We start from the raw sequence: 27,704 nt of genomic DNA, 5'->3' as shown, positions 1-27,704 counted from the left end.
CCTAAGGGTGTCAAGGTGGGATTTGTACCTGGGTCTCTTTATATGAAGTCCACGGAACTGACCACTATGATGTTTTTGTGCATTTTTCTCTAGGACATTTTTTATGTTTAAATCATTTTTATAGGAACTACAACCACAGTAAGAACATCGCCATCACATAGGTTTCTGTATGCATAACACAGCCTGTTGTGTTACAGTCAATGTTTACAATACAAGTACAAATATGTATCCCATGTTTTTTGCTTTTTGCTATTTATCTCCCATTTCTCACCCTCCCTCAGCCCTTTCCTTCCCCCCCCCCCACCCACCGAGACAAGATATCCCTTAACCCCATGCTCATCCCTGTGTGTTCCTTACCCCTTTCGACCTTCCCCCTCCCCCCCTTCCTGTATGTATATCTTATACGTGAGCTCATCCAGTCTCCGACGAACCCCAGGGCAGCCCGTTAAGCACTTGACTACGCGCCCGGGGCGATATCTTATGTATTTCCCCTAGACACTTAAGAACCGCATCTGTCGCTTTGGTGTCAGGCGTGCCCCCCTTGCTTCCCAAAGCATTAGTTGATGCAGTCTGTTTCTCCAATACCAGTGAGAGGGAGGCACATCCGCCACCCAGTGGTTGAGAATGCATTTTTCCCCACTATGCATGCTTTGCTCTTGAACACCCGCTCCCCTTGAGTCCCAACCCCCTACTGCCCAGGGATACCCAGTAACATTTTCGCAAAGGTGAGAGCAACTGGATACCCCAATACCTCTCCCATGTAGTTACCCAGTTTCCACCAGAAGGCTTTGAGAGGTCTACACTGCCATAGGCAATGTACCATAGTTGCATTGTTCTGTTTACATTTCGGGCAACTGTCCGAAGACACTACTTTAGCATGGAAAGCCCTTCTGGGAGAGAAGTACGCTCTGTGTAATATTCTATACCGGCACTCTTGTAATTCTGCACTGTGAACCACCTTCGGTATGCCCATCAGTGCTTGTTTTATGTGACGCTCAGAAATTTGTTGTTGCGCTTCCGCACTCCACCTTGATGCCACCTCTGATACCTGCCATTCCAGTTGCCCTTTCTCTAGCTCCCTGCGGAACCATGAGACCGAGACCTGCCCCAATGCATCCCCCTCCATGAATTCCCTGAGCTGCCTCTCAAATCTGAGGGACAGCCCCTCCTTTGCTAGACTACGCACATAATGTGCTAATTGAAGATTGGCAAAGAGCACCGCCAATCCCCCCGAACATCTTTGTTGGAAATCCGCCAGTGAGATCAAGGTACCATCCTCTTGAAGGAAGCTTTCTATTAACTCTACGCCCTGTTCCGACAATCTGCGAAACACTGCATTTTCCCTGCCTGGGGTGAAATCAGCCAGCGAAAGGAATACACTGGAATTCGGGTCCTGTCCCCACCTTTGCAATAGCTCCTGCCACATATACCACAACGGCCCCAGCAACATACTTTCTCTAAGTCTAACAGGCAATTGTCCTTTCTGCTTAACATGTAATAAATTGTTCAGATGCCATGGGTAAAAATATGCCCTCTCCAATCCTACATCCGTGTATGTGGTCGTGCCCAGGAGCCAATCACGCAGATGTCGCAGGAGGCATGCCTGGTTGTTCGCCCTCATATCTGGCAGTTCTAACCCCCCCGCCCTCCAATTCCCTAATAGGTGTTGCCACTTCATCTTGGGTTTCTTGCCGGCCCAACAAAACTTCGTCACTATTCTTCTGAGTGCCCCCAGTTCCCGCCTTGCCAACCACAGAGGTAGGGCCTTTAGTACGTAAAGCCAGCGTGGGAATACTATCATACGGAACAGCTGTATCCGTCCCGTTAGCGACACAGGGAGCATAGACCATCTTGCCAATTGCTCTTTTGTGTCACTTAGCAATTTGGCGACATTGAGGTCATAAATCTTCCTGATATCCATTGGGAGTTGTATTCCCAGATATCTAAAAGACCCCTGCACCCATCTCAATGGAAATCCATCCCCCCCCCCCCCACTCCCTTTGGAGTTTTTCAGAACTAGCTAGGGCTTCTGACTTCAAAATATTTAACCGGAACCCCGAAAGTCCCCATACTCCTCTAAGCTTTCCATAAGATATGTCAGGGAGTGCTTCGGGTCTGTGATTAACACCAACAGATCATCCGCAAATGCAGCTGTCCTGAAGGTATGCTCTTGAATCACCACCCCTCGAATATCCACATTATTTTGAATCTCCCTCAAAAGGGGGTCTAGCGCTAGGATAAATAAAAGCGGTGACAGTGGACAGCCTTGTCTCGTACCTCTCCCTATCGGGAGCCAGTCAGACTGCAGACCATTCGCATATATCTGCGCCTGAGGGTCTGCATATAGTGTTCTCACTGCCTTCTCGAATGATCCTGTGATACCATAAGCCTGCAGCGCTCCAAACAGATAACCCCAGTCCACTCTGTCGAAAGCTTTCTCAGCGTCGAAGCTTATGAGCAGAGCCGGGGTCTGTTCTATTCTAACCCTCTCTAGCGCGACCCATATCCGCCTCATGTTCTTAGCTATCACCCTCCCACAGGTAAATCCCACTTGAGAGTCCATGACCAAGGATGGCAGATACCTCGCTAACCGATTTGCCAAAATCTTTGCCAGGAATTTTAACTCAACGTTCAGCAGTAAGATTGACCTATACGAGTCCGGTCTATCTTCTGGTTTACCTGCCTTTGGCAGCACGCTGATTTGTGCCCTATTCAGATGCCTTGGCATCTGCCCCTGCTGAATGGCTGCATTAAATACTGCCGCGAGCAACGGGCTCACCTCAGCATTTAATATTTTGTAAAATTCATTTCACCAGCCATCCGGCCCCGGAGTCTTCCCTAATTTACTCCATTTAATCACTAATTCTACTTCCTCCTCGGCAATGGGTGCGTTCAGCATCTCTGCCTCTTCTGTAGATACCTGCGGCAAATCCATACTATGTAGATACATCCCACTGGGGCGCACTAAATCTTCCTGCTGTGTGTATAGACGGCCAAAAAAGTCCCTCAGGATTGCCACAATGCCCTCATCTGTATTTGCCCGTACTCCTTCACTATCTTCCATTATGAGAATTTTCTTAGCACTAGATCTCTGGGTAGCGAGTCGGGCCAAAAACCTCCCACTTTTGTTGGCAAACCTGTATAACTGGTACTTATAATATATGTTCGCTTTCTGAGCCTTCTCCTGCTGAAGTTCATTTAGGGCCTGTTGCGTCTCCAACAGTCGCCATCACACTCCCAAATCGTGACCCTGTCCATACTTCTTTCTCAGTGCCACCACCTGCCTCTCCAATCTATACACCTCCCTGTTCCTTGCTCTCTTTTTGAAGGTCAGAACTGGGTCTGACCTATGTTGTTCATGGTGAGAACTATACTCCCATTTCTCCACCAGGAAAGGCAGAAATTGAGCATCCCGATAGATATGCAGGAAAGCGCCAGGTTCCCAGTGTGGGTCTCCCCCCTCCCAGCCAGATCTGCGTTCTCACCCAGGCATGGTCAGAAACCATGATTGGACCTATCTGAGCTTCCTCCACTTTGGTGATAAGCTCCCTTGAAAGCATTATGTAGTCTATTCTAGATAGTGTGTTGTGAGCTCTGGAAAGGTGTGTAAAGTCTTTATCTATCGGATGTAACATTCTCCAAACATCTACCAGCTCTAATGTGTCACATAATCTCGAGGTACCTCTCTCCCTTCTGGCCAGTTCCTTCCCTGTCGGTTTAAATCTATCCCATAGTGGGTCCATTACATCATTCAGGTCCCCTCCCACCACCAGTGGTATGTTACCCATTGCATGTATTTTGCGAATAAGCTGTATGACAAACTGCTTATCATAAGTATTTGGAGCGTATATGTTGCACAGCAATAAGGGATGTCATTCCACCACCACTGATGTGAGGACGTACCTCCCCCCTGGGTCTGCTACCACTCCTTTGACCTCCACATTAATGTTTTTCCTAATTAGGATCACTACTCCTCCCTTTTTTTTTACTACTGGTGCTTCATATAATTCCCCCACCCACCAGGTTTTCAGCTTTTTGTGTTCTTCCCGTGTGAGATGTGTTTCTTGCAAGAATGCTATGGACACTTTCTTTTTTTTTTTTTTTTTTTTTTTTTTAATTTGTAAAAGTTTTTATTAACATATCAGAATAACAACATCTGAAGACAAATACTCCTTGGAAATTTCAAAAACAGCAACATTCAAGCAATATCACATCCAAATTCCCCCCCCCTCCCACCCTCCCTGAGCTCTCAATCCCCCTCCCTCCATCTTCCCTTCTCCCCCTCCCCCCACCCTTCCTCATCCGCATCTTATACCCAAGTTTATTGCTCCCTTAATCATCTTTCCAAATCTCTGCTAAGTGTAGCCACTGTTCCGCGTTCGGATTATAGTGACCCCTACGTCTGTCCGTCAATTTTTCCAGTCCCATCATTAGCTGAAGTTTACCCTTCCAATCTTGCCCTGTTGGGCCCAGCTTCTGCTTCCATTTCAATGCTATTGTTGTTTTTGCTGCCGCCAGGCCCATTCGTGTAATTCTACTTTGCCATTTCTTCCCACCCTTTTTTCCATAACCTAGTAAACACCATTTGGGTTCACAAGAAAATTGAATTCCTACCGCTAGTGATATGTAACCTGTAACTAACTCCCAAAATTCCTGTATCTTCGGGCATTCCCACCATATATGAAAATATGTTCCTTTCCCCTCCTCACACCTCCAACAGGTATCCGAGGCATTAGGATACATAGCCTTTATTCGGTCTGGAGTATAGTACCAGCGACTCAGGACCTTATAGGCATTTTCTTTAATTAGGACACACACTGATGCTTTTTTCACCTCTTTGCAAATATTCCTCCATTGCCCCTCATTAAATTCCATTTTAAGATCTTGCTCCCAAGCCCTCATATAGGAAAGCTTTACCATCCCAGAGCCCCTTATATGCTCGTATAGCTTTGAGATTCCTTTCCCACCCTCTCCTATTCCTCCCCATAAATTTTCGAACTTCTCACTCTCCAACCCTTTATCTTTGAACCACTTTTCTTTGCTCATGTAATTCTTTACTTGTAAGTATGCATATAGGTCAGTCTGTGGAAGATTGTATTCTTGTTGTAACTTTTCAAAGCTCTTAAGATTCCCCTCCTCTATGAGCTCACGAAATCTTATCAGCCCTTTATCAAACCATGTTGCGAATGTGTTATTCTCCCGCCCGCCAGGGAATCCTGGTTCTTGAGTTATCCAGGCATAGGTGGAACGGGTCTGCGATCCCCTCAAGTTCTTCTTAAGTTTCCCCCATATTGTAAGTAAGTGGGAAATAAGGGATTTAGGGTCAGGGATCTATACATGTTATCTGGGGCAGACCCCCACAACAAAGCATCTAGATTTCCCTCCTGGACAAAGATCTGTTCAAATCTCGTTACGGGAGATAAGTCCACACTACTCCAAACCCCAATTTGCCTGAGTTGCGCCGCCCAATAATACCAGGTAATATTTGGCATGCCTCTTCCTCCCTGTTCTATCGTCTTCCACATTATTTTCTTTGATAGTCGAGCTGGGTGACCTCCCCATACAAATTCCCCCAGCTCTGTTTGTATTTTCTGTAACTCCCTCTTAGGGACAGCAATTGGGAGAGTCTGAAAGAGGAAGAGTAACCTTGGTAGTATATTCATTTTTACAGCCGCTATGCGTCCCCACCACGATAACCATCCCTTCTTCCATTGGATTAGATCTCTCCTGATTGCCGCTATAAGTGGTACATAATTTAACTGGTATAGTGTGTTAAGATCGCTTGGGATATGTATACCTAGGTAACGAAAACTTCTGTCGGTCCAACGGAACCCGGATCTCTTCATTTGTTCCACCTCCTGCTCTGTTGCTATTATCCCCATAAGTTCCGATTTATCAAAATTTACTTTGAACCCGGACATACTTCCAAACATGTTTAACTCTCTAGTAAGCACTGGCAGGGTATTCCCTGGGGAACCTATATAAAATAATAGATCATCTGCAAATAAGGCTAATTTGTGTTCTTGCCCTCCCATCCGAACTCCTTTTACGTCTTTAAGCCCCCGGATTTGTTGAGTTAAAGGCTCAATAGAGATAGCAAACAATAACGGGGATAGGGGGCACCCCTGTCTAGTTCCTCTTTGTATATTAAATATGCCAGACCATCCCCCATTTACCTTAATTCTTGCTACTGGATGTTCATATAGCCCTTTCACCCATCCCACAAAAGGTCTACCCAGCCCCATTTCTAACATTACTTCCCATAGGTAATCCCATTCCACTCTATCGAACGCCTTTTCTGCGTCTATTGTGAGAAGTGTCATGGAGTCCCCTCTTCTCTGTGCTCCCCAAATCAGGTTAAGAGTTCGTCTAATGTTATTCGCCACTTGCCTTTGACATATAAAGCCAGATTGGTCTTCATGAATAAGAGAAGGCAATATCTCACTCAATCTATCTGCCATAAGCTTAGCTAGAATTTTTACGTCTACATTCAGCAAGGATATCGGGCGATAAGAGCCACATATTGTTGGATCTCTCCCAGGTTTTAGGAGCACCGATATCCCGGCTTCATGCATGCTTGGTGGTATGCCCTTTTCTACAAAACAAGCATTGTCCAATCTTACCAGCAGTGGCCCTAGCTCTTGATGAAAGAGCTTATAATTGGCCGTGAACCCATCCATCCTATGGACACTTTCTTATCAGTCAGTGTTTTCAATATTTTCTGTCTCTTGCTCGGAGAGGATATACCCCCCACATTCCATGTTATTAACTGTAAGGTTGTCATGTCACACCTCTCTCTGTATTGTACCACTCCACTGCACATCTTCTTCCCTGCAATATGCACCAAGAGAGTGTCCCAGCCCAATATAGGTCCCTCTTCAGCCTTATTCGGCCTACCCCCAAGTCCCTTCTCATTCTCATCATACCCCAACAGACATACAGGAAGTTCCCCTCCCTCCTCCCCCTCCCTCCTTCCCCCCCTCTATTCCCGCTTTCCTCCCACTCATGCCGCTAGGCATAACTTCCTACTGTACTGAGGCTAGGGCGCCTCTAAAACCCTTGGCTATTCAAACCCTCATGTTCTTCCGGACACCCCTTTGCTCACCAGGCCTCTGGCTGAAAAATTAAGTTCAGTATAGCGGTCCATTCTTTTTTCTGGCCTTCGTAAGAGTTCTTTATTCTTCCCGGATTAGCACCTTGATGTATCTGGATTCTGCGTCCTGTGATCCATGCTCCAGCCGACAACTGGTCCTGCTGTAAACTTGCATTAACCAAACAACAGTAACTCAAAACCTCTTTAGAGACTTCCTTCATTGTGCCCTTAAGGCCCTGGACTCTCCACTCTTGGATCCAGTTTATCTCCGCTGTATCTTTTAACTTGTAATCCAACAATGCAAAATAATAATCTCTGCGCCTACCATTATTGCTCCGTTGAGTTTTGCTCCATCCAACTAGCTGCCTCTTAGATCTCAACCTTCGCGGCCTGTGGCAAGCATTTATTTATTTATTTATTGCATTTGTATCCCATATTATCCCACCTCTTTGCAGGCTCAATGTGGCTTACAATACATCATGGGTACTGGAAATAGAAGTGAATATACATTAGGTTTACAGAGGGTTTGTGTTACATGGTGGTGAATTACATGATAGTGTTAAAGCAAAAGACATTATAAGACAGTACTAGAAGTTCAAAAGATTATACAGTTACACATGTTGATCTTTGTAATATATCTTGTCGAAGGGATAGGTTTTTAATAGTTTGCGGAAATTGGTCAGTTCATAGACCGTTTTCAAGTTACGTGGCAACGCATTCCAGAGCTGCGTGCTCGTATAGGAAAAGGTAGATGCATGCATTGATTTGTATTTCAAACCCTTACACTTGGGAGGATGAAGAATGAGGGGTGTGCGGGAAGATTTTTTTGCGTTCCTAGGTGGTAGTTCTATTAGATCTGGCATGTAGGCTGGGGCGTTACCATGGATGATTTTATGGGCTAAAGTGCAAAGTTTGAACGTGATGCGTTCTTTTAGTGGGAGCCAGTGTAGTTTTTCTCATAGGGGTTTCGCGCTTTCGTATTTTGGTGTGCCGAATATTAGTCTGGCTGCCGTATTCTGAGCTGTCTGGAGTTTTTTGAGTATTTGCTCTTTACAGCCAGCGTAGAGTGAGTTACAATAGTCCAGATGACTGAGTACCAGTGATTGTACCAGATTGCGGAAGACAGTCCTTGGAAAAAATGGTCTAACTCTTTTTAGTTTCCACATTGAATGAAACATCTTTTTGGTTATGTTATTTGCATGGTTCTCAAGTGTTAGATGTCGATCAATGGTGACTCCGAGGATTTTCAGGGTGTCCGAAACTGGTATATTTAGTTTAGGTGTGTTGATGGTGGTAAATTTATTCTTATTGTATTGCGAGGTGAGTACCAGGCACTGGGTTTTCTCAGCATTGAGTTTCAGCTGAAATGCATCTGGCCAGGAATTCATAATATGTAGGCTTTGCTTGATTTCATTGGAGATTTCCCTTAAATCTTGATGTAATGGGATGAAGATCGTTACATCGTCAGCGTATATATATGGGTTTAGGTTCTGATTCGATAGTAATTTGGCCAAGGGTGTCATCATTAGGTTGAATATGGTCGGTGAGAGGGGGGATCCCTGTGGAACTCCGCATTCAGGTTTCCATGTCGCTGATGTAATCGAGTTTGAAGTCACTTGATATGAGCGTGTAGTGAGGAACCCTTTAAACCAATTGAGAACGTTGCCTCCAATTCCGAAGTATTCGAGGATGTGTAATAAAATTCCATGGTCAACCATGTCGAATGCACTTGACATGTCGAATTGTAGCAGTAGAATATTGTTGCCGTTTTCTATCAGTTGTTTGAATTTGTTCATGAGCGTGACTAGTACGGTTTCAGTACTGTGATTAGAGCGAAATCCTGATTGAGAATCGTGTAATATCGAGAACTTGTTTAGATAGTCTGTGAGTTGTTTGGTCACTATGCCTTCTGTTATTTTGGTAATTAAGGGGATGGATGCTACTGGTCTATAGTTCGTTAGTTCATTTGCATTTTTCTTTGCATCCTTGGGAAGAGTCCATTTTGTAGCATATAGTTTATGTGGTTTGTTAGTTCTTTTATAAATTGTTGAGGGGCCGATTTCATGAGGTTGTTTGGGCATGTATCTAGTTTTCAGTGAGATTTGGTGAATCTTTTAAGCGTTTGTGAGATAAGATCTTCCGGTAGTATTGTGAATTCCGTCCAGATTCTGTCTGCTGGATATTTTCCAGGGTCTGGGTCTAGGCAGTCCAGGAGTGTGCTGTATTCGGTGTGGCTGACCGGTATTTTAAGTCGCAGGTGTATGATTTTCTCCTTGAAGTACTTCGCCAAGTCGTCAGCTCCCGGTATGTCTTTGCTGTTGTTGGTGACTGGAGTGGTGTCTAATAATTTATTTACAAGTTGGAAGAGTTTGTGTGTGTCTTTGTAGTTTGGTCCAATTTCAGTTTTGTACTATTGTCTTTTGGTTTGTCTTATGATATATTTGTATTTCCTTCGGAGTTGCTTCCAGTCGTTAAGTGTGGGATCGTGTTTCTTTTTGTTCCAAGCTCGTTCTAGTTTCCTAACTTGTGGTTTGAGTTTTTTCAGTTCTTCGTTGAACCATGGTATTGAGTTCTTTCTGTGCGATGTTCTGGTTTGGATTGGGGCAGTGATGTCTAGTGTTAATTTACATCTGTTGTCCCAATTTGAGAGGAATTGAGTTGTGTCTGTTTTTGTTGTCCAACCATCGTCGTAGATCTGTTGCCAGAATTTAACCGGTTCTATTTTTCCTCTTGTGGTGTAGGTTTTTCGTATTTGTTTGTTAGGTAAGTCTTTCGTTCTCCATTGGAGGGTTATATGTGCTTTGTAATGGTCTGACCGCAGTGTAGGAGACCATTTTGTGTGTGTTAGTATAACGTTTGCGTTGTGGTCAAATTTGTATGTTATGAGGTCTAATGTGTGTCCTTTTTCGTGTGTTGGTTGCGTATTTTGTCCTTGTAGATCCCATAGTTGTAAGAACTCTCTACAGTCTTGGGTATTTGTTGTGGTGAGATCTTCCAGGTGTAGGTTAATATCTCCTATTATGATGAGGTTGGAGGAAGAGATGCAGGTGTTCGAGATAAAGTCCATGAAGTGCGTTTGGCAGTCTCGCCAGTTGCCTGGTGGTCTGTAAAATATAACTGCGTTAAGGTGTTCCTGCAATTTTGGGTGATTGATTCTTATGGAAGTGATTTCAAGTTGTGGCAGTATGGATTCAGCTATGTTTGTGATATTGAACTCAGATCTGTATGTTATGGCTATTCCTCCTCCCCTTTTTCCATTTCTTGTCCAGTGTGTAATTTTATATCCTGGTGGGCATAGTTCTAGGATTATAGGATCTTGAAGGTTGTGGATCCAGGTTTCAGTGATGAAGAGGAAGTCTAGGTTATCTGCAGTGATCCAGTCTGTTATATCCTCTGTCTTGGTCACTACTGATCTGGGGTTCACGTATCCAATTTGAATTGAATGGTAAGATTCATCCTCTCCACGTATGTATTCGCCTCCTCCACCTTCTCAAAATACACCGCCTGCCCATTTTCCATCAGTTTGAGCTTGGCCGGGTACAGGAGGCTAAATCTGTATTGAGCCCAAACAACTTCGTACACAATGGCGCAAAACGTTTCCGTGTTGCGGACACTGCTGTGGAATAGTCTTGAAAGCACAGTATTTTTTTGCCTTTATATTCAAGGTATTTCCCCTTGCGCAGCTCCTGGAGAATAAGCATTTTGTGGGCATAGTTTAAAATCTTGAATATTACCACTCTGGGTTGTCCTGCGTCGTCTCTTCTCTGGCCTAGCCTGTGCGCTCTTTCAACCCTTAGCGCTTTCACCATCTCCTCGTTTCCTAGCACTTCTGGCAGCCATTTTTCTAAGAATGTGCTTAAATTCCACTCGGGTAACGCTTCAGGCAGCCCCACGAGGCGAAGATTATTCCTCCTCGAGCGGTTCTCGAGGTCATCGAGCTTCACCTCCACCTCCGCAAGGTGCGTCCGGATTCTTGGCTGCTCCTCCGAGACTTTGAGTATATCTTCTTCCGCCTGCCCAACGCGCTGCTGTACCACCTGCAGTTCATTAATCAGCTGTGTATTTCTCTCAGTCAGCCCTTCAAGCTTGTCCAAAATAAGCTGGAGCTTGACTCCCACTGCCTGTTCTACCGCCACCTTTACTTCCTCGGTAATCTCTGCCGCCCATAGCGAGCTGGGCGATGGCGATGCTGGAGCGGTCTTGTCCGCCATTTTCTCCGCGGCGCGTGTCTTTTCCTTGAGCTCTTTCTGAGCTGTTTTTGCTGCCATCCGCTACTTTTTGAGCTCCGCGTATTTCAGAAAAACGTTCGCGGTGTGCCCCCTTCATGGTCTGTGGCGCATATTCAATGGGTTTAGGCTGCTACTAGTGCTGATTTGTGCTGGCGCCCCGGAGCTGCTCCTCCTCACGTCCTCACAGCTCCATGCCCCCACCGGAAGTCTCTAGAACATTTTTTAAATGGTACAAAAAGAAATATGCACTCAGCACTGAAACATCTGGAAACTAGTGATCTTCAAATCAAAAAATAGATGTTTTCCTGGTTCAAAACTTTCTATGTTCAGGATGAGAATTTTAGATATTTTCACCAAAATATCAACATTTGGATTTAGACATCGAAAATGCCCCTCCTCGTGTTGTATTTAATAGCAATAGTTACTAAGAAATAAACCTATAAAATGCAAAAATCCAAATACAATGAGGTATTTGATTTTGCTATAACATTTTAATGATATCTATACCATCAAGTGTTGGTTACAAATCACAAAGCAGCATTTTAATCTAAATTTAAATATAATCTCCTTTTTTAAAAACTTCCGGCTTTACAAACAACCTTTGTAAACCAGTGCTCAATGGAAACACAATTGGGCTCATTTTTGAAAGAAAAGGGCGCCCGTCTTTTGACACAAATCGGGAGATGGGCGTCCTTCTCCCAGGGTTGCCCAAATCGGCATAATTGAAAGATGATTTTGGGCGCCCTCAACTGCTTTCCGTTGCGGGGATGACCAAAGTTCCCAGGGGTGTGTCGGAAGCATAGCGAAGGCGGGACTAGGGTGTGCTTAACACATGGGCGTCCTTGGCAGATAATGGAAAAAAGAAGGGCGTCCTTGACGAGCACTTGGCCGACTTTACTTGGTCCATTTTTTTCTTACAACCAAGCCTCAAAAAGGTTCCCTAACTGACCAGATGACCACCGGAGGGAATCAGGGATGACCTCCCCTTATTTATTTATTTGTAGCATTGTATCCCACATTTTCCCACCTATTTGCAGGCTCAATGTGGCTTACATTTGCCGTAATGGCGGTTGCCATTTCCGGTTAACAGGATTACAGATGGTATTGCGTTAAGGTGCATACATTCATGGTAACATACATGGAAACATAATATATATGGAACAGATCATGGTGTGTGTGTGTGTATATATATATATATATATGCGTACATATATGGTAAAGAAGAATACATTATGGTATTGCAAGAAGGTTCCTCAGTAATAAATTGGGTTGTAACATACATTAGGTCCTCGGCTATAGAGAGACCCTGTTCGACATAAGGTTTAAAGTGGTAGTGCTTGATCATTAATAGCAAAGAGGTTAAGCAGTCAGGCGATAAAAGTTCGGTTTTGTATAGATCATGTATAATATTATTGTTTAGTATTTAAGATGGATGTTGATGGTATGCCTTCTTGAAAAGATCTGTTTTCAGTAGCCTTCGGAAGATGGTTAGATCTTGTGTTGTTTTTATGGCCTTCGGTAGAGCATTCCATAGCTGCGTGCAGATGTATGAGAAACTGGTCTCGTATGTGGATTTGTATTTTAGCCCTTTACAGTTAGGATAGTGGAGATTGAGGAATGTGCGTGATGATCTTTTTGTGTTCCTAATAGGAAAGTCTGTAAGGTCTGATGTAGGTCAGGGCTTCCCTGCAGATGATTTTGTGGAACAAGGTGTAGACTGTGAACGTAATTCGTTCTTTTAGTGGGAGCCAGTGTCGTTTTTCTGTTAGGGGTTTGGTGCTTTCGTATTTCGCTTTCCCAAATATGAGTCTGGCTGCTGTATTTTGAGCAGTTTGAAGCTTCTTGATGATTTGTTCTTTGCATCTGGCATAAATGGCATTGCAGTAGCCTAGATGACTTAGCACCATTGATTGTACTAGGCTGCGGAATACTTCCCTTGGGAAGAAAGGTTTGATTCTTTTGAGTTTCCACATTGAGTAGAACATTTTCTTTGCTGTATTTTTTGCATGGTCTTCGAGTGTGAGGTTTCGGTCAATTGTGACTCCCAGAATTTTCAGGCTGTCTGAGACCAGAAGTGTGTAGTCTGGAGTATTTAAGGTATTGGGTTTGTTTGTGTTATATTGTGAGGACAGGATGAGACATTGTGGTTTTTTTGCATTTAGCTTTAGTTAGAATGCGTCCGCCCATGAGTTCATTATTTGGAGGCTGTGTGTGATTTCATTTGTGATTTCAGTTATGTCTTGTTTGAACAGGATGTATATCGTGACATCGTCAGCATAGATGTACGGGTTAAGTCTTTGGTTGGATAGCGATTTGGCTAGAGGTGTCATCATTAGGTTGAAAAGGGTTGGTGAGAGCGGTGATGCTTGTGGTACACCACATTCAGGTTTCCATGGTGTTGACGTTTTTGATTTTGAGATCACTTGATAGGATCTTGCTGTTAAGAAGCCTTTAAACCGTCTTAGTACGTTTCCTCCAATCCCGAAGTAGTTTAGGATGTTCGGGAGTATTTGGTGGCTGACCATGTCAAACGCGCTGGACATGTCAAATTGTAGGAGTAGCACATTGTTTCCTGTTGCAATTAGTTGTTTAAATTTGGTTATGAGAGTGGTTAGCACTGTTTCAGTACTATGGTTGGATCGAAATCCTGACTGTGATTCATGTAATATTGTAAATTTGTTTAGGTAGTTGGTGAGTTGTTTGGTTACCATACTTTCCACTAGTTTTACTATCAGGGGGATGGATGCTACTGGTCGATAGTTGGTTGTGTCATTTAATTTTTTCTTTAAGTCTTTGGGTTTGGGTGTAAGTAATATATTTCCTTTGTCCTTGGGGAAAAGTCCGTGTTGTAGCATGTGGTTCAGGTGTGACGTGAGGTCTGTTATGAAGCGTTTGGGGGCAAACCTTATTAGATTACTGGGGCAGATATCCAGTTTGGAATGGGTTTTGGAAAATTTGTTGAGTGCTTGAGTGATGGTTTCTTCGGTTAGCAGATCGAAGTCATTCCAGGTTCGGTCTGCTGGGTATTCACCGGGAGTAGGGACTATGCAATCCATAGATTTTTCGTGATCAGTGGTATTGAGTGGTAGTGTGGATATAAGTTTAGTAATTTTCTCATTAAAGTATTTGGCAAGTTGGTCTGCTGATGGGGTGTCTGTGCTGGCTGTGCTAACCGGTGTGGTGTTTATTAGTTTATTCACGGTTTGGTAGAGTTTATATGAGTCTTTGTAGTCTGGTCCTATTTTGGTTTTGTAGTATGCTCTTTTGGTGTGTCTTATTGTATATTTGTATTTTCTTTGCATTTGTTTCCAGGCTTTGAGTGTATGTTCATTTTTTGTTTTTTTTGCCATGCGCGTTCAAGTCTCCTGACTTGTGTTTTTAGTTTTTTCAGTTCTTCTTACTCTCCCAGTGGTCACTAACCCCCTCACACCCTAAAATAAAACTTCAAAAATATATTTTGCCAGCCTCAAATGTCATACCCAGCTCCCTGACAGCAGTATGTGGGTCCCTGGCGCAGTTTTAGTGGGTACTGCAGTGCACTTCAGGCAGGCGGACCCAGGCCCACCCCCCCTCCTACCTGTTACACTTGTGGTGGTAAATGTGAGCCCTTCAAAACCCACCAGAAACCCACTGTACCCACATGTAGGTGCCCCCCTTCACCCCTTAAGGCTATAGTAGTGTTGTACAGTTGTGGGTAGTGGGTTTGGGGAGGGGGGTTGGGGGGATCAGCACCCAAAGGTAAGGGAGCTATGCACCTGGGAGCAATTTCTGAAGTCCACTGCAGTGCCCCCTAGGGTGCCCGGTTGGTGTTCTGGCATGTCAGGGGGACCAGTGCACTACGAATGCTGGCTCCTCCCATGACCAAATGGCTTGGATTTGGTCATTTCTGAGATGGGTGTCCTCGGTTTCCATTATCGCCGAAAACTGGGGACAACCATCTCTAAGGACAACCTAAATGTGGAGATTTGTGCGTCCCCAACCGTATTATCGAAATAAAAGATGGACGCCCATCTTGTTTCAATAATACGGGTTTCCCCGCTCCTTCGCAGGACGTCCTCGGAAAAACATGGGCGCCCCATTCGATTATGTCCCTCCACGTCAACCAAATGCAAAATTTCAAACAAAAATGAAATAACACCAATAAAAATGAAAGCAGTAAAAAAAAATACAGGGAAGATTTAAACTGTTTTCAATTGGAATTTTGATTAAAAAGTTCTTATCAGGAAGAGTGTGGAGTGGTAAAAGGAGAAGCATGGTTCGTGTCTGAGACAAGAACTCCATAGTGACCTTAATTTTTTAAGCAGCTGATTAAGATGATATTGGAAATGTAATTTACCCTGTTGCAGTATATCTGGCTCCTGATTATACCCTGCAAAAATATTTATCCCAGTGATAACTTTTATTTCTAAAATGTATCTTAACCAGGACAACTAGGGATTTCAAATACTGTAAAATGGTATAACATTTGTTGTATTTGTAATAACAAACTTGCATGGCAACTTTGTCTCTGCTCTATTCAAACTATTGCCCCAAGAATGCCCACATATTTCAAATATATAAGTAGATGCCATCTTGTTGCCACACTTATGTGCACGTATTCCCCTGCACAATTTTATAAAAGACATTTTCCCTGTGTTGGCTCCAATTCCAAAGTGGCCACTGTGACCTCCAATGGCAATCTCGCCCCAACATCTGCAAGGTCCTGTAAATTTCCATATGCATATAATTTAAAAAATTTTAAGTTCATTATTGATTGATCTTGATACTGTTACAGGCAATACATACAGGGATGCGTGCATACTTCCTCAACAAGAGCTCTATTATTGGGTCACACTTGGAAAATTCTGGGGTGCGGACTTATTACTTCAGCGCAGATACACAAGAGGATATGAATGCCTGGATACAAGCCATGAATCAAGCAGCTCTTCTGCAGACACATTCAGGGCTCAAGAGGTAAGTTAATCATACCTAATACAATGGGGGCCATCTTCCTGTTTGTTTAACAAAGAGTTCCTATGTTGGTGCCCACAAGTCATTCTGAGCAATGTTAACATTTAGGGGGTGATTCTAAAAGAAGCATCCTAAAATTTAGGTGGCAGGTGTGCTTGTAGATGGTGGTATTCTAGTCATTTACATAAGTGGCCTCTTTACTGAGTAGCAGAAACTTATGCACCATGTTTCGATAGTGTGTACTTTGCTGCTGAGCATGCACATGGGCAGAGTATGCAGATATGTGCATATATTATTGTATTCAATAATCTACGTGTTCTCTGGCTAAAACAACAATTTCTTACCAATAGTCTCCCACCACAAAGTAATAAACTTAACAAAAAATAGACATAACATTTACTCTAAACTTGTTGTAAGGGGGGAAAAAAAGTCTCATATTGTCACAGGGACATGATAATAATTAACACCCAATGTGTGTAGGTGGATCCCGCTTGTGACTAAGATAATCATTGACAAAAAACCCCACCTACCAAAAACTGTATATTTATATCTTTTTTGTGCAATTTTTTAATTTTAATATCTTAATTTTATATTTCTGTCACACTTCAAAGTACATCATTGTTTAATACTAAAAAAACAAACAGAATGACTAGCAGTTGGCACAAAGATTCAAAATGCAGTGTCACTTATCTGCAAGCTCATTGGACCCCAACAGGCACCCGTTTCGCTGCCGCTTTTTCAAGGGATCTGAGCTAATTGATGACGTCTTCATGCTCTGGTTGGATTGTAAAATAATCCTATATAATAATTTGGACCTCTGCACATCTGTCTGGATGCCTGGGTTTGTAACACCTGGGTTCGTAACACAGTTCCCATTGGTCCGCCGTGGGGATGACGTCACGGCGGACCAGTGGGAAGTGAGAGGGAAGGGAACCCAGCAGCAGGCACCGGAGGTGAGTAAACAATCGCCCCTCCCTCCCCCCTTGCCCTCCCCTTCCGAGTTGCAGGACGCCCCTCCCTCCCTCCTTCCACTCCCCTCCGAGTTCCACGCCCCCCCTCTCCTCCGAGTTCAACGCCCCCCCTGCCTCCCTCGAAGTGCAAGCAGGACCTGTCCTCTGGCAGCCCCTCGCCTACCTCGGGGTCCGGCGTCAACATTGAATCCGCTTACACTGCCTTCCCATCTATCTGAGCTCTGCCTCTGGTCCCGCCCTTCCAGAAACAGGAAATGAGGGCAGGACCAGAGGCAGAGCTCAGACAGATGGGAAGGCAGTGTGAAGTGCCGTTCACCTTCAATGCTGACACCGGACCTCGAGGTAACAATTTTTAAATTAGAGCCAGCACGCAGGAAGGCGAGGGGCTGCTGGAGGACAGGTCCTGCTTGCACTTCGAGGGAGGCGCGGGGGCATTGAACTCAGAGGAGAGGGGGGACATGGAACTCGGAGGGGAGTGGAGGGAGGGAGGGGGCGTCCTACAGCTTGAAGGGGAGGGGGGGCAGTCCTGCAGCTTGGAGTGGGCCGTGGAACTCTAAGGGGAGGGGAGGGGGGGGCTCCTGCAACTCGAAGAGGAGGGGGGCCTGGAACTCGGAGGAGGCGGAAGAAGGGAGGAGATGGAGGGAGGGGTGCTGGAACTCAGATGACAGAGAGGGAGGGAGGGAGGGGGCCATGGAACTCGGAGGGGGAGGGGGGCTGGAACTCGGATGACAGACAGGGAGAGAGGTAGGGAGGGGGGTGTGGAAACTTGCTAGCGCCCGTTTCATTCCTCTACGAAATGGGCCTCTTTTACTAGTTATATAATACTCTATTCTTCTATATTCTATTCTCCACCAATTAGATATAAGGTAATATGATAAGAAAAGGGGGAATTAAATACTATATTTGTTGAATTACATTAACCTGCACTGTAAGGTTTAAGGACATGTGCTCAGAACATAAAGATCATATATTTAGCTTTAAAATGTTTATTTACAATACAGGTAATATAATAATGTTACAAGAGAGAGGCAGTTTTTAGGAATCTTTCACAAGGGGAATAGCAAATCTGAATTATAAATTAGGCTGGATTAATGGTAACTCACTTTGATGGAGGCTGCTGGTTGGAGTGATGAAGGATATCCTTGCTGGGAAAGAAGTCTTTTCGTTGCAGAGGTGTTCCTGGAGCCTGGAGAAACTCTTACCTTGGATGTGTGTGTGAAGTCTAGCAAGGCTCAGTGAAGGTCCAGATCAGGAAGTGGACAAAGAGAGCAGGGCCGGAGCGCAAGAGAAGCGAACAGCGCGCTGAAAATGTTCCAGGCTTTTTATAATCTCTTGTTGGACCATAGGCTGAAATCAGGTGGGGTGTACTCAATCCAATGAAAACTCAGGGATAGCTGAAAACTGGTTTCATCTAGTTTTGAGATGGAGCAAGGTAACTGGTCACATGTTTTAATGACATCATAAGACTTTCTGTCTGGACATCTGCTGTGATATACATCCAAAAGGCATCTGACAGGATTAAAAGAGTCTTTGAAAGTCTTTTGTCAGATTAGATAGGTATATGGGCTTTTCAGTGTCTGAGTCATTATCTGAGAATAGGTGGAGTTTCACTGTCTTTGTTAACTCCTGTATCTGTGATTGCTGTCCATTTTTGTTCTTTGGAGATGTGTTGATTAACTGTAATTATCCACCCAGCTAGCCTTTGTTAAGGGTAGGTGATGGTCACACTAATTTATCTGATACTGTTCCAATAAGTATTTGCAGCTGTATATTTTACATTTGTATCTGATCCAGCAAAATCAATAACAGACAATTAAACTCATATCATGCTACAGGGTGATGTGTCTAAACTCTAGTTATAAAAACATACAATTCAGAGGGGGCGCTAGTGAGCTATTGACAGAGATGGACGTCTGATCTTACGTCTCCTGCCAACTGAACAAGAACTTTGGTTAGAATAGTATATTTCACAAGATATTATTCGCAAAATATATTGATCAGCCTCATTCTACTAATGTCAAACTCAAAAACCTCAAAAATGGAACTCTGCATTACTCTGTGCCTGGATCTAAGAGAGCAAAGTTTGATCCCCCGACTCCAGAAAAAATGGTGCCGGGAAAATCCACGAGCACGCTAACAGAGTCGGTACTAGAGGAACTATGAGCTCTCCGTGATTTATCTTCAAAACATTACGAAACAACTTGTGAACTAAAAACAGAAATCATAAGCATAAACAACTCATTGTCGGCATTTCAGACTTGCATTGAGGAGGTAGAGAAAAGATCTGATCTTGCTGCCTTACAACTCACCAGGATACAGGACGCGACAACTTCTAACTTTAAAAAGCTTGAGCAAGAAATTGAAGACTTAGCTAACAGATCCAGACAGAGTAATATCAGAATTCTAGGTCTTAAGGAAGGCATCGAAGGTAACAATATGCTAGACTTTCTCAGTAAATGGATCCCTTCCATACTTCATATTAACTTTGAGCCTCTGCTAGAATTTGAACGAGCACACCGTGTGCCTTCATTCAAGGAATTAAATCAAACTCACCCCAGGCCTATTGTGGAGAAGCTGCTAACATTCCAGCACATGCTGCAGATCCTGACTACTGCATGCTCCCACCCTGCTATTAACATCCATGGCAAGTCTGTTTTGATTGTTCCTGATCTTGCCAAAACAATGGCTAGGAAAAGGAAAGCATTCCTCAAGATGAGACCAAAGCTGAAATCCCTCGGAGCAAGATTTGGCTTGCAGTACCCTGCACGAATGACTGTCACGTTACATAATGTTACTAAAACATTCGATTCTCCTGAACAACTACAGATGCATTTGGATCAGCTAAATACCAACTCGATGTCTTGAAAATCAACAAATTCATCCCTGCTACTTAATCTGCACAACTCTCCTGAGGAGACTAAATCTCCACTGTGTTTCATGTTCAAGGCATTTGGATCTCGTCGTCCTAAAGACTTTCTATATCCTTTCAAATAACTCGCCCACTATTCAAGTTTGATCGCCTTTGTAATGTTAATGCATATTCAAAGTTCTTTCATAAGCTCTTAAAGCGTGTCTGTTTAATTCAGATATATAAGTTTGCATATTTTAAAGCTACTTTCTTAAATTACTATGTTATGTCAGTTTATTTCAGACATATTAGCTTGCTATATTATGAAGCTCCTCTAACGGAATTCAAACATGCGTGGGATAAACATAAAGGAATCCTGTGCAGAAGGAAGGGATCCTCAGGAGCTTAGCCTAGAATGGGTGGCAGAGCTGGTGGTTGGGAGGCGGGGCTAATGCTGGGCAGACTTATACGGTCTGTGCCGGGGCTGGTGGTTGGGAGGCAGGGATAGTGCTGGGCAGACTTATACGGTCTGTGCCAGAGCTGGTGGTGGGAGGCGGGACTGGTAGTTGGGAGGCGGGGATAGTGCTGGGCAGACTTATACAGTCTGCTACTACTACTACTACTTAACATTTCTAAAGCGCTACTAGGGTTATGCAGCACTGTACAATTTTAACATGGAAGGACAGTCCCAATCTAAAAGATAGGTGTACAATCTAAAGACAAGTGTACAATCTAAAAGACAGGTGTAAATCTAGAGACAAGTATACAATCTAAAAGACGTGTAGAGTCGATCTGATAGGGCATACTATATTTCTCGAAAGGTTAGGTGCCGAAAGCAGCATTGAAGAGGTGAGTTTTAAGCAGAGATTTGAAGATGGTTAGGGAGGGGGCTTGGCGTAGGGGTTGAGGAAGATTGTGCCAGAGCTGGTGGTGGGAGGCGGGGTTGGTGGTTGGGAGGCGGGGATAGAGCTGGCCAGACTTATACGGTCTGTGCCCTGAAGAGGACAGTACAAATAAAAAAGTAGCACATAGGAATTTATCTTCTTGGGCAGACTGGATGGACCGTGCAGGTCTTTTTCTGCCGTCATCTACTATGTTACTATGTTACTAAATGTAGATTAGTCTGTTAATGATATTCAGTTTATACTACTGCAAAACAAGGCTTTAGCCATCTTTATTGTCATTGCAATGAATATCTAATTAACATAATTAGCTCACAAGGAACCTAAATACCTTTTGTTACAGCTTGATCACCACTAATTCCCTGAGGCAATTATAATACAGTTACAGTCCTGAAACGATCTGTTCTCAATGTTTTAAGACTATGCATTTCTCTTCTTGTTGCTAAATGGGCATTTTTTCAGATGTGATTGTCCTGTTATTAATATATAATCAAAAGTGATCTCCTTTAAATTACCATGCTAAGTCATATTACCTCTGATATTCCAATTTACAATATCTAGAAGCTCTTTTAATTCAATCATTAGACATAGGCTAAACTTTGGATGGCTTTTACATTTTAATTTGCAAGTTTGCGAATGATTAGCTTAAACTAATACTAGAAATGAAATGTTAGCAAGTGTATTGGCAGGTTTGTTCAATATAAAATTCCTGCTTATCCCCTTCTCTGTTACAGGCACTGGCACCATATCAATTACAACTTTCCTATAGTGACTGAGCTAGGTTTCCCTTAGCTCTTTATGTCTTTTTGTTTTTTCGTGCATGGGAGAAAATGTTCTTTATTTTGTTATTTCAGACATATGAAAGTAATCAAAATGCTCATTAGCAATTCCTCTGTCTCATACCAACCGCCATGACCAGTAACATATCCTCCAATACAGCTCTAAAATTTGTCTCCTGGAACGTCAATGGTCTAAATCATCCTGTTAAACGTAAGAAAGTATTCATGCATCTCAAAAAACTTAAACCTTCCATAATCTTTCTACAAGAAACTCATATTAACAATTTATGTAAGTTAATATTTTCCTATAAATGGTTGTCACAGTCAATAGATGCTCCTTCAGTAGGCAGACGAAATGGAGTCTCTATACTTTTGCATAAAGATCTCCAGTTTAAAATTCTTCAACAGTTAGCTGACACTGAAGGACGCTGAATGATTGTTAAAATAGAAATTGCTTCACAAAAACTATTGTTGGTTAATGTCTACGCACCTAACAGTGACACACCTGAATTCTTCCTCGCTCTATCTCAAACAATCTCTTCTTTTGCCGCAACCCCCATAATTATGGCTGGTGACTTCAATCTTCCCCTTGATTCTTGGCTAGATAGAAATACATATCCAAAGCTGCCATTGCTCTCCAATCCTCAATTTCTCAACTAAATTTAATAGATCCTTGGAGAACAAAATACCCAGATACGAGAGACTATACACACTTCTCCCCACCTCATAATAGTTTCTCTAGAATAGATTACTTTCTCTTATCCTCTTCAATGCTATCATTAGTACAAAAGGCTGTCATTTTTCCAACTGTAATTTCTGATCATGCTCCAATAATGTTAAATCTTTTCTCATGCCAAAACATAAACACCAAATCCCCATTATGGCGTATGAATATTAATCTTTTATCGGATGTAAAAACCAAACAAAGGATAAATGACTTTATCCACGAATTTTTTTAAACAAACTCGGATTCCACAGTCTCTCCTCTTACAGTGTGGGAAGCCTTCAAAACCACCTTGAGAGGCAAGATGATCTCTATCGCAGCATTTAAAAAGAAAGAACAATAAGCCATGCTTGAAAAGTTAGAAAAACAAATTAAAGATAGCGAAGGAAATTTTCATACCACACAAGACCGGAAATTCTTGACAGAATTGTATCAACTCAAATATCAATATAACAGAATAATCAGTGAAGCAGCCACTCAGGAAATTTTTCAAACTAAATTATACTACTATAACGGAAACAATAAAAGTGGTAAGATTCTAGCTAATTACCTTAAACATAAAAGAACTAAAGCTCATACAGTATATCATCTATTAAAAACAATCAAAACATAGTAGTTACAACACCAGTCAACATATTGAAATCGTTTCACCAATTCAACGGTACCTTATATACATCTGAGGCAGATGAAGACAGCACAAAAATAAAAAAAAACTTTCTTACACATCTCAAGCATCCACAATGGTCTGATATGGACAATGAAAATTTGTCAAAAACATGCAATATAGAAGAATTTTTTCAAGCACTTAAAGATCTTCCCCCTCACAAAACACCAGGTCCTGACGGCATTCCTGTGGAATTCTACAAAATATTTCATAACTCTCTTTCCACCGTCCTCCTCCAATTATATGTCATAAACCCCACAAATGTCTTACTAGTAGATTTACTGAAGCAATTGTTACAGTAATTCCTAAACCTAATAAAGACCCTCAAATACTACAGAATTACAGACCCATCTTCCTCCTTAATACATATGATAAGATCTACGCAAAATTAATTGCAAACAAATTAAAGAAAGTCATTATTAAAGTTATCTCTCCAAACCAAATAGGCTTTATGCCAAATAAACTAATATCAGACAACACTAGGTTGTTCTTCCATTTGCAACAAGCCTCCAAAACTCAAGATTGTCCTATTGTAGCAATATCGTTAGATGCAGAAAAGACATTTGACAGGGTAGAATGGAGATACTTATTTCAAACATTAAGCTGGTTTGGTGCAACTTCATATTTTATGTTTCAACATTTTTATTGATGACAATTCAAATGAAATACATTTCACCATGTGCGTACACATTTCTTCAAAAACTAGCATAGCAAACTAGACACCTTGTAAAGCATTCCGTCAACAAACTTTTAAACATTTCCTCCCCCACTCCTCCCTATTCATTTCTAGTGATTCTATGTTTCAACAATTTTATAAACAACTCAACATGTTATGTATCAACTTGACACAGTCAACATCTCAGGAAAATTTAAACCCATTCCTCACCTATCTGCTATGAACCTCTTACGGCTTTCACCCCCCCCCCCTGACCATGAAAACATTTGCCTCATATATCAACTAGTATTCCAGTACCACATTCAAAGCCATCTTTAAGTTAGAAACAAATCAATGTCTCTCTTCCATCCAGCCCCGTGAGGTCTAGGCTCTGATGACCCCTGCGGTACTGGCAAGGTTATCACATTTCAGACGGCGTGGTAGTATTGATAAATAACAAAAACCACCATTGCAGCAGAGTAATAAATACCCCAGCACTGTGATATACCATCCTTTTCCCCTGTCCCCTCCTACCCCCCTCCCCATCCCCTCCCTCACCCTCCCCTTCTCCCCTCACCCACCCACTCCATGCCAAGTCATCACCTGCTAAGCATTCAAGATTCTACTGTGCACCACTGCGGTCAGGGAATCCCAAAATGGGAGCCAAATCCGGCAAAAAAGATCTCCCCTAGGGGTAGATAAATCTCCTACTCCCCGTCATTCTAATGCACATAAAATAATCATGTGCGAGCGCCATTGCTGTAATGTAGGGTTGTCTCCGGATATCCAATGTTGCAAGATAGATTTCTTGCCAGTTAACACTGTTCTTTTCAAAAAGGCCCTGAGTGCCCCAGGGAGAAATGGGAACACCCTAAAAACTTCAAATAATTGTGATGGAAACAGGTGCCAAGTGACCCCCCACATCTGGGACACATGCTGATTCACCCGTCGCCAGAATTCCAAAATCCTCGGGCAACTCCAAAACATGTATCCCAGCGTCGCCAAAGGCCGGGCGCATTTTAAACAGACATCATCAACCCACATAGTTGCCCGGTGTGCCCGATACGGGGATATATACATCCTCAATAAAAACTTATAATGTAGCTCTTGCAACATCACATTCTCCGTTAACTGTTGTCTACCCAAGAGACATGCCTTCATCTGATCCCTCTGCAGATTAACCCCAACTCCCTTTTCCAGCTGTCAACTAGTTTATCATAATCTATGACTCCTAAGTGTTCCCGTAGTGTATTATGATAATATTTCAAGGGGATCATCAATTGCGCATCCAGACCCAAAATAGTCAATAATATTTCCCATACCTGTGGTGTTAAGGCTACAGCCGGCAAAGATCTGAAGTAGTGCCGAATCTGAAACATAGAAAGGAAATTGACCTTTGGAATTCCATATTCTTTCTGAAGAAGCTCCGGTGTCTTAAGTACCCCATCTTCCATGTACAACTGATATACATATTGCAATCTCCGAGCCGCCCAAGTACTCAAGTCTACCGAGGTAGAACGTGGCAAAAAGCTTTATTACCTTGAATCGGCAACAAGGGTGAAACGTCCGCCTGTAAGCCATAAAAGTGACATATCCAACGCCACGTCTTCCGTACTGGTAATACCAGTGGTGCGAAAGCCTTCGGCGTGCACAACTGCCCCGGTTGGGAATGCAACCACGAACTGAAATGCAGGGGGGCAAACAAGCGCGTCTCCAACTCTGTACAAGAAAAATAAGTGGATCCACGAAACCAGTTTGTCAAATGACGCATACGCATACTTATATGGTCTGTGCCGGGGCTGGTGGTTGGGCGGCGGGGATAGTGCTAGGCAGACTTATACGGTCTGTGCCAGAGCCGGTGGTGGGAGGCAGGGGTAGTGCTGGGCAGACTTATAGGGTCTGTGCCAGAGCTGGTGGTTGGGAGGCGGGGTTGGTGGTTGGGAGGCGAGGATAGGGCTGGCCAGACTTATACGGTCTGTGCACTGAAGAGGACAGTACAAATAAAAAAGTAGCACATATGAATTTATCTTCTTGGGCAGACTGGATGGACCGTGCAGGTCTTTTTCTGCCGTCATCTACTATGTTACTATATGTTACTATGTTACTAGCAACCGACTATAACTTAACACTTAACAATCCCAGACCCCCCTGAGCACGAGGAAGGAAGAGCTGTGACGCCCTCAACCGAGGCCGTCTACCCTTCCAGAGAAACCTTGTCACAAGTCTAGTCACAAAACTATCATCACTATGTTTTAAAAATAAAGGTAGCATCTGTAAGACATAAAGCCACTGCGGGACCAGGATCATATTATATAAAGCAATTCTTCCCATGCGGGACAAGGGAAGGGGATACCACCCCCGTAAGGCCCGCTGCGTACGGATGCGTAAGGGTTGAATATTGACTTCATATAGACGTGTTAGGTCCGATGGTATAAACACTCCCAAATACTTTAGTGGGCCGGGGGACCATGCTAGTGGGAACTCTCCCTCCCAAGATTCTCTAATCGAGCACTGGACCGGGAAAGAAATGGACTTCTGTAAATTAAGGGTGAACCCGGAATAGTAACTAAACTCTGCTATAACGTCAAGGAGACTGTTCAGGGACACCGCCGGATTGGTCAATGTCAACAATATATCATCAGCAAAAGCTAATGTTTTCACCGAAAACAAGGGGCCTTCCACTCCCGAAATTCCCGTGTCCTTCTGTATAGTCCGCAGCAATAGTTCCAGATATAACAAAAATAACAACGGGGATAGCGGGCACCCCTGTCTCGTACCCCGCGCTATAGGGAAGTTAGCGGAACGCAGACCATTTACCACCAAAGAGGCCTTGGGATCACAATATAGAGTCGCAATAGCCTGACCATACGAACCATTCAATCCCACGTAATCTAAGACACCAAACAGATAGTTCCAGCACACTTTGTCAAACGCTTTTTCTGCATCTAAACTCACTAATAGCAGTGGTTCCTCCTGAGCGTGACTATGTGCAATTGCCAGACACACTTTACGAACATTAATAGATGAGTGTCGGCCCTTGACAAAACCTACCTGTCCCTCACCTATCAAAGTGGTCATGTGGGGTGCCAGACGGTCCGCCAACACTCTGGCCAGGATTTTCAAATCTACGTTGATAAGTGATATAGGTCTATATGACACTGGACAATCCGGTGGCTTACCCGGTTTTGGAATGAGGGTAATCAATGCCTTATTAGCATGCGGAGGAAGCTCCCCTTTTATTGTTGATGTGTCAAAAAAAGCAGTCAATGCCCCAATAATCTGGGGCAGCATACACTGATAATATTCGGGCATGTACCCATCGGGACTGGGTGCTGTACCTCTCTTAAGAGACTTAACCACTGCTTGTATCTCTGTAGCTCTCAAGGGGGCATTGAGCTGACACACCACTTCTGCCGGTAAATGCGGTATACCTGAATCTTCTAAGTAATTCACTATGGATGGGCCACTTTGAGCGTCTGGGGCCTTATATAAAGCGGCATAAAAATCACGAAAAAGCTGCAAGATTTCCACTAATCTATTCTCCCAAGTGCCGTCTGGTTTTTTCAAAGATGGGATAAACCGATTACCACCCCAGGCTCTTACAACTCTAGCCAACAATTTACCTGTCTTGTTGCCGTAGCGGTGAAAGGCAAAGGTGCGATGGAATAATTGTTTCTTAACACGCTCATGAATGAGGGAATTCAAAGCTGCAAGCGTTGAAACCATCTCTTCCCTAAATATTTTAGAAGGTGTCGCAAGGTATCTACGTTTTGCCATCTGGTACTTATGTTCCAGCTGGATTATCCCCTGCGTCATACATTTTGCCCTTGCGCACATATACGAAATGATATCCCCTCTCATTACAGCTTTTGCTGTCTCCCAGTATAAT

At 43.3% G+C, this 27,704-nt stretch overlaps 1 protein-coding gene across 1 annotated transcript in view; it reads left to right on the top strand.

The window, feature by feature from the left end:
• Positions 1-27,704, top strand: part of PLEKHA7 (pleckstrin homology domain containing A7) — a 927,681-nt gene that overhangs the window by 623,975 nt on the left and 276,002 nt on the right. The window contains 1 exon segment of the mRNA XM_030201054.1: positions 16,097-16,275. Within this exon segment, the coding sequence (XP_030056914.1) occupies positions 16,097-16,275 (179 nt within the window).

Source organism: Microcaecilia unicolor, chromosome 4 (genome assembly GCF_901765095.1).
Source record: "Microcaecilia unicolor chromosome 4, aMicUni1.1, whole genome shotgun sequence".
Taxonomy (NCBI): Eukaryota; Metazoa; Chordata; class Amphibia; order Gymnophiona; family Siphonopidae; genus Microcaecilia; species Microcaecilia unicolor.
This window is presented reverse-complemented; position numbering and strand designations above follow the sequence as displayed.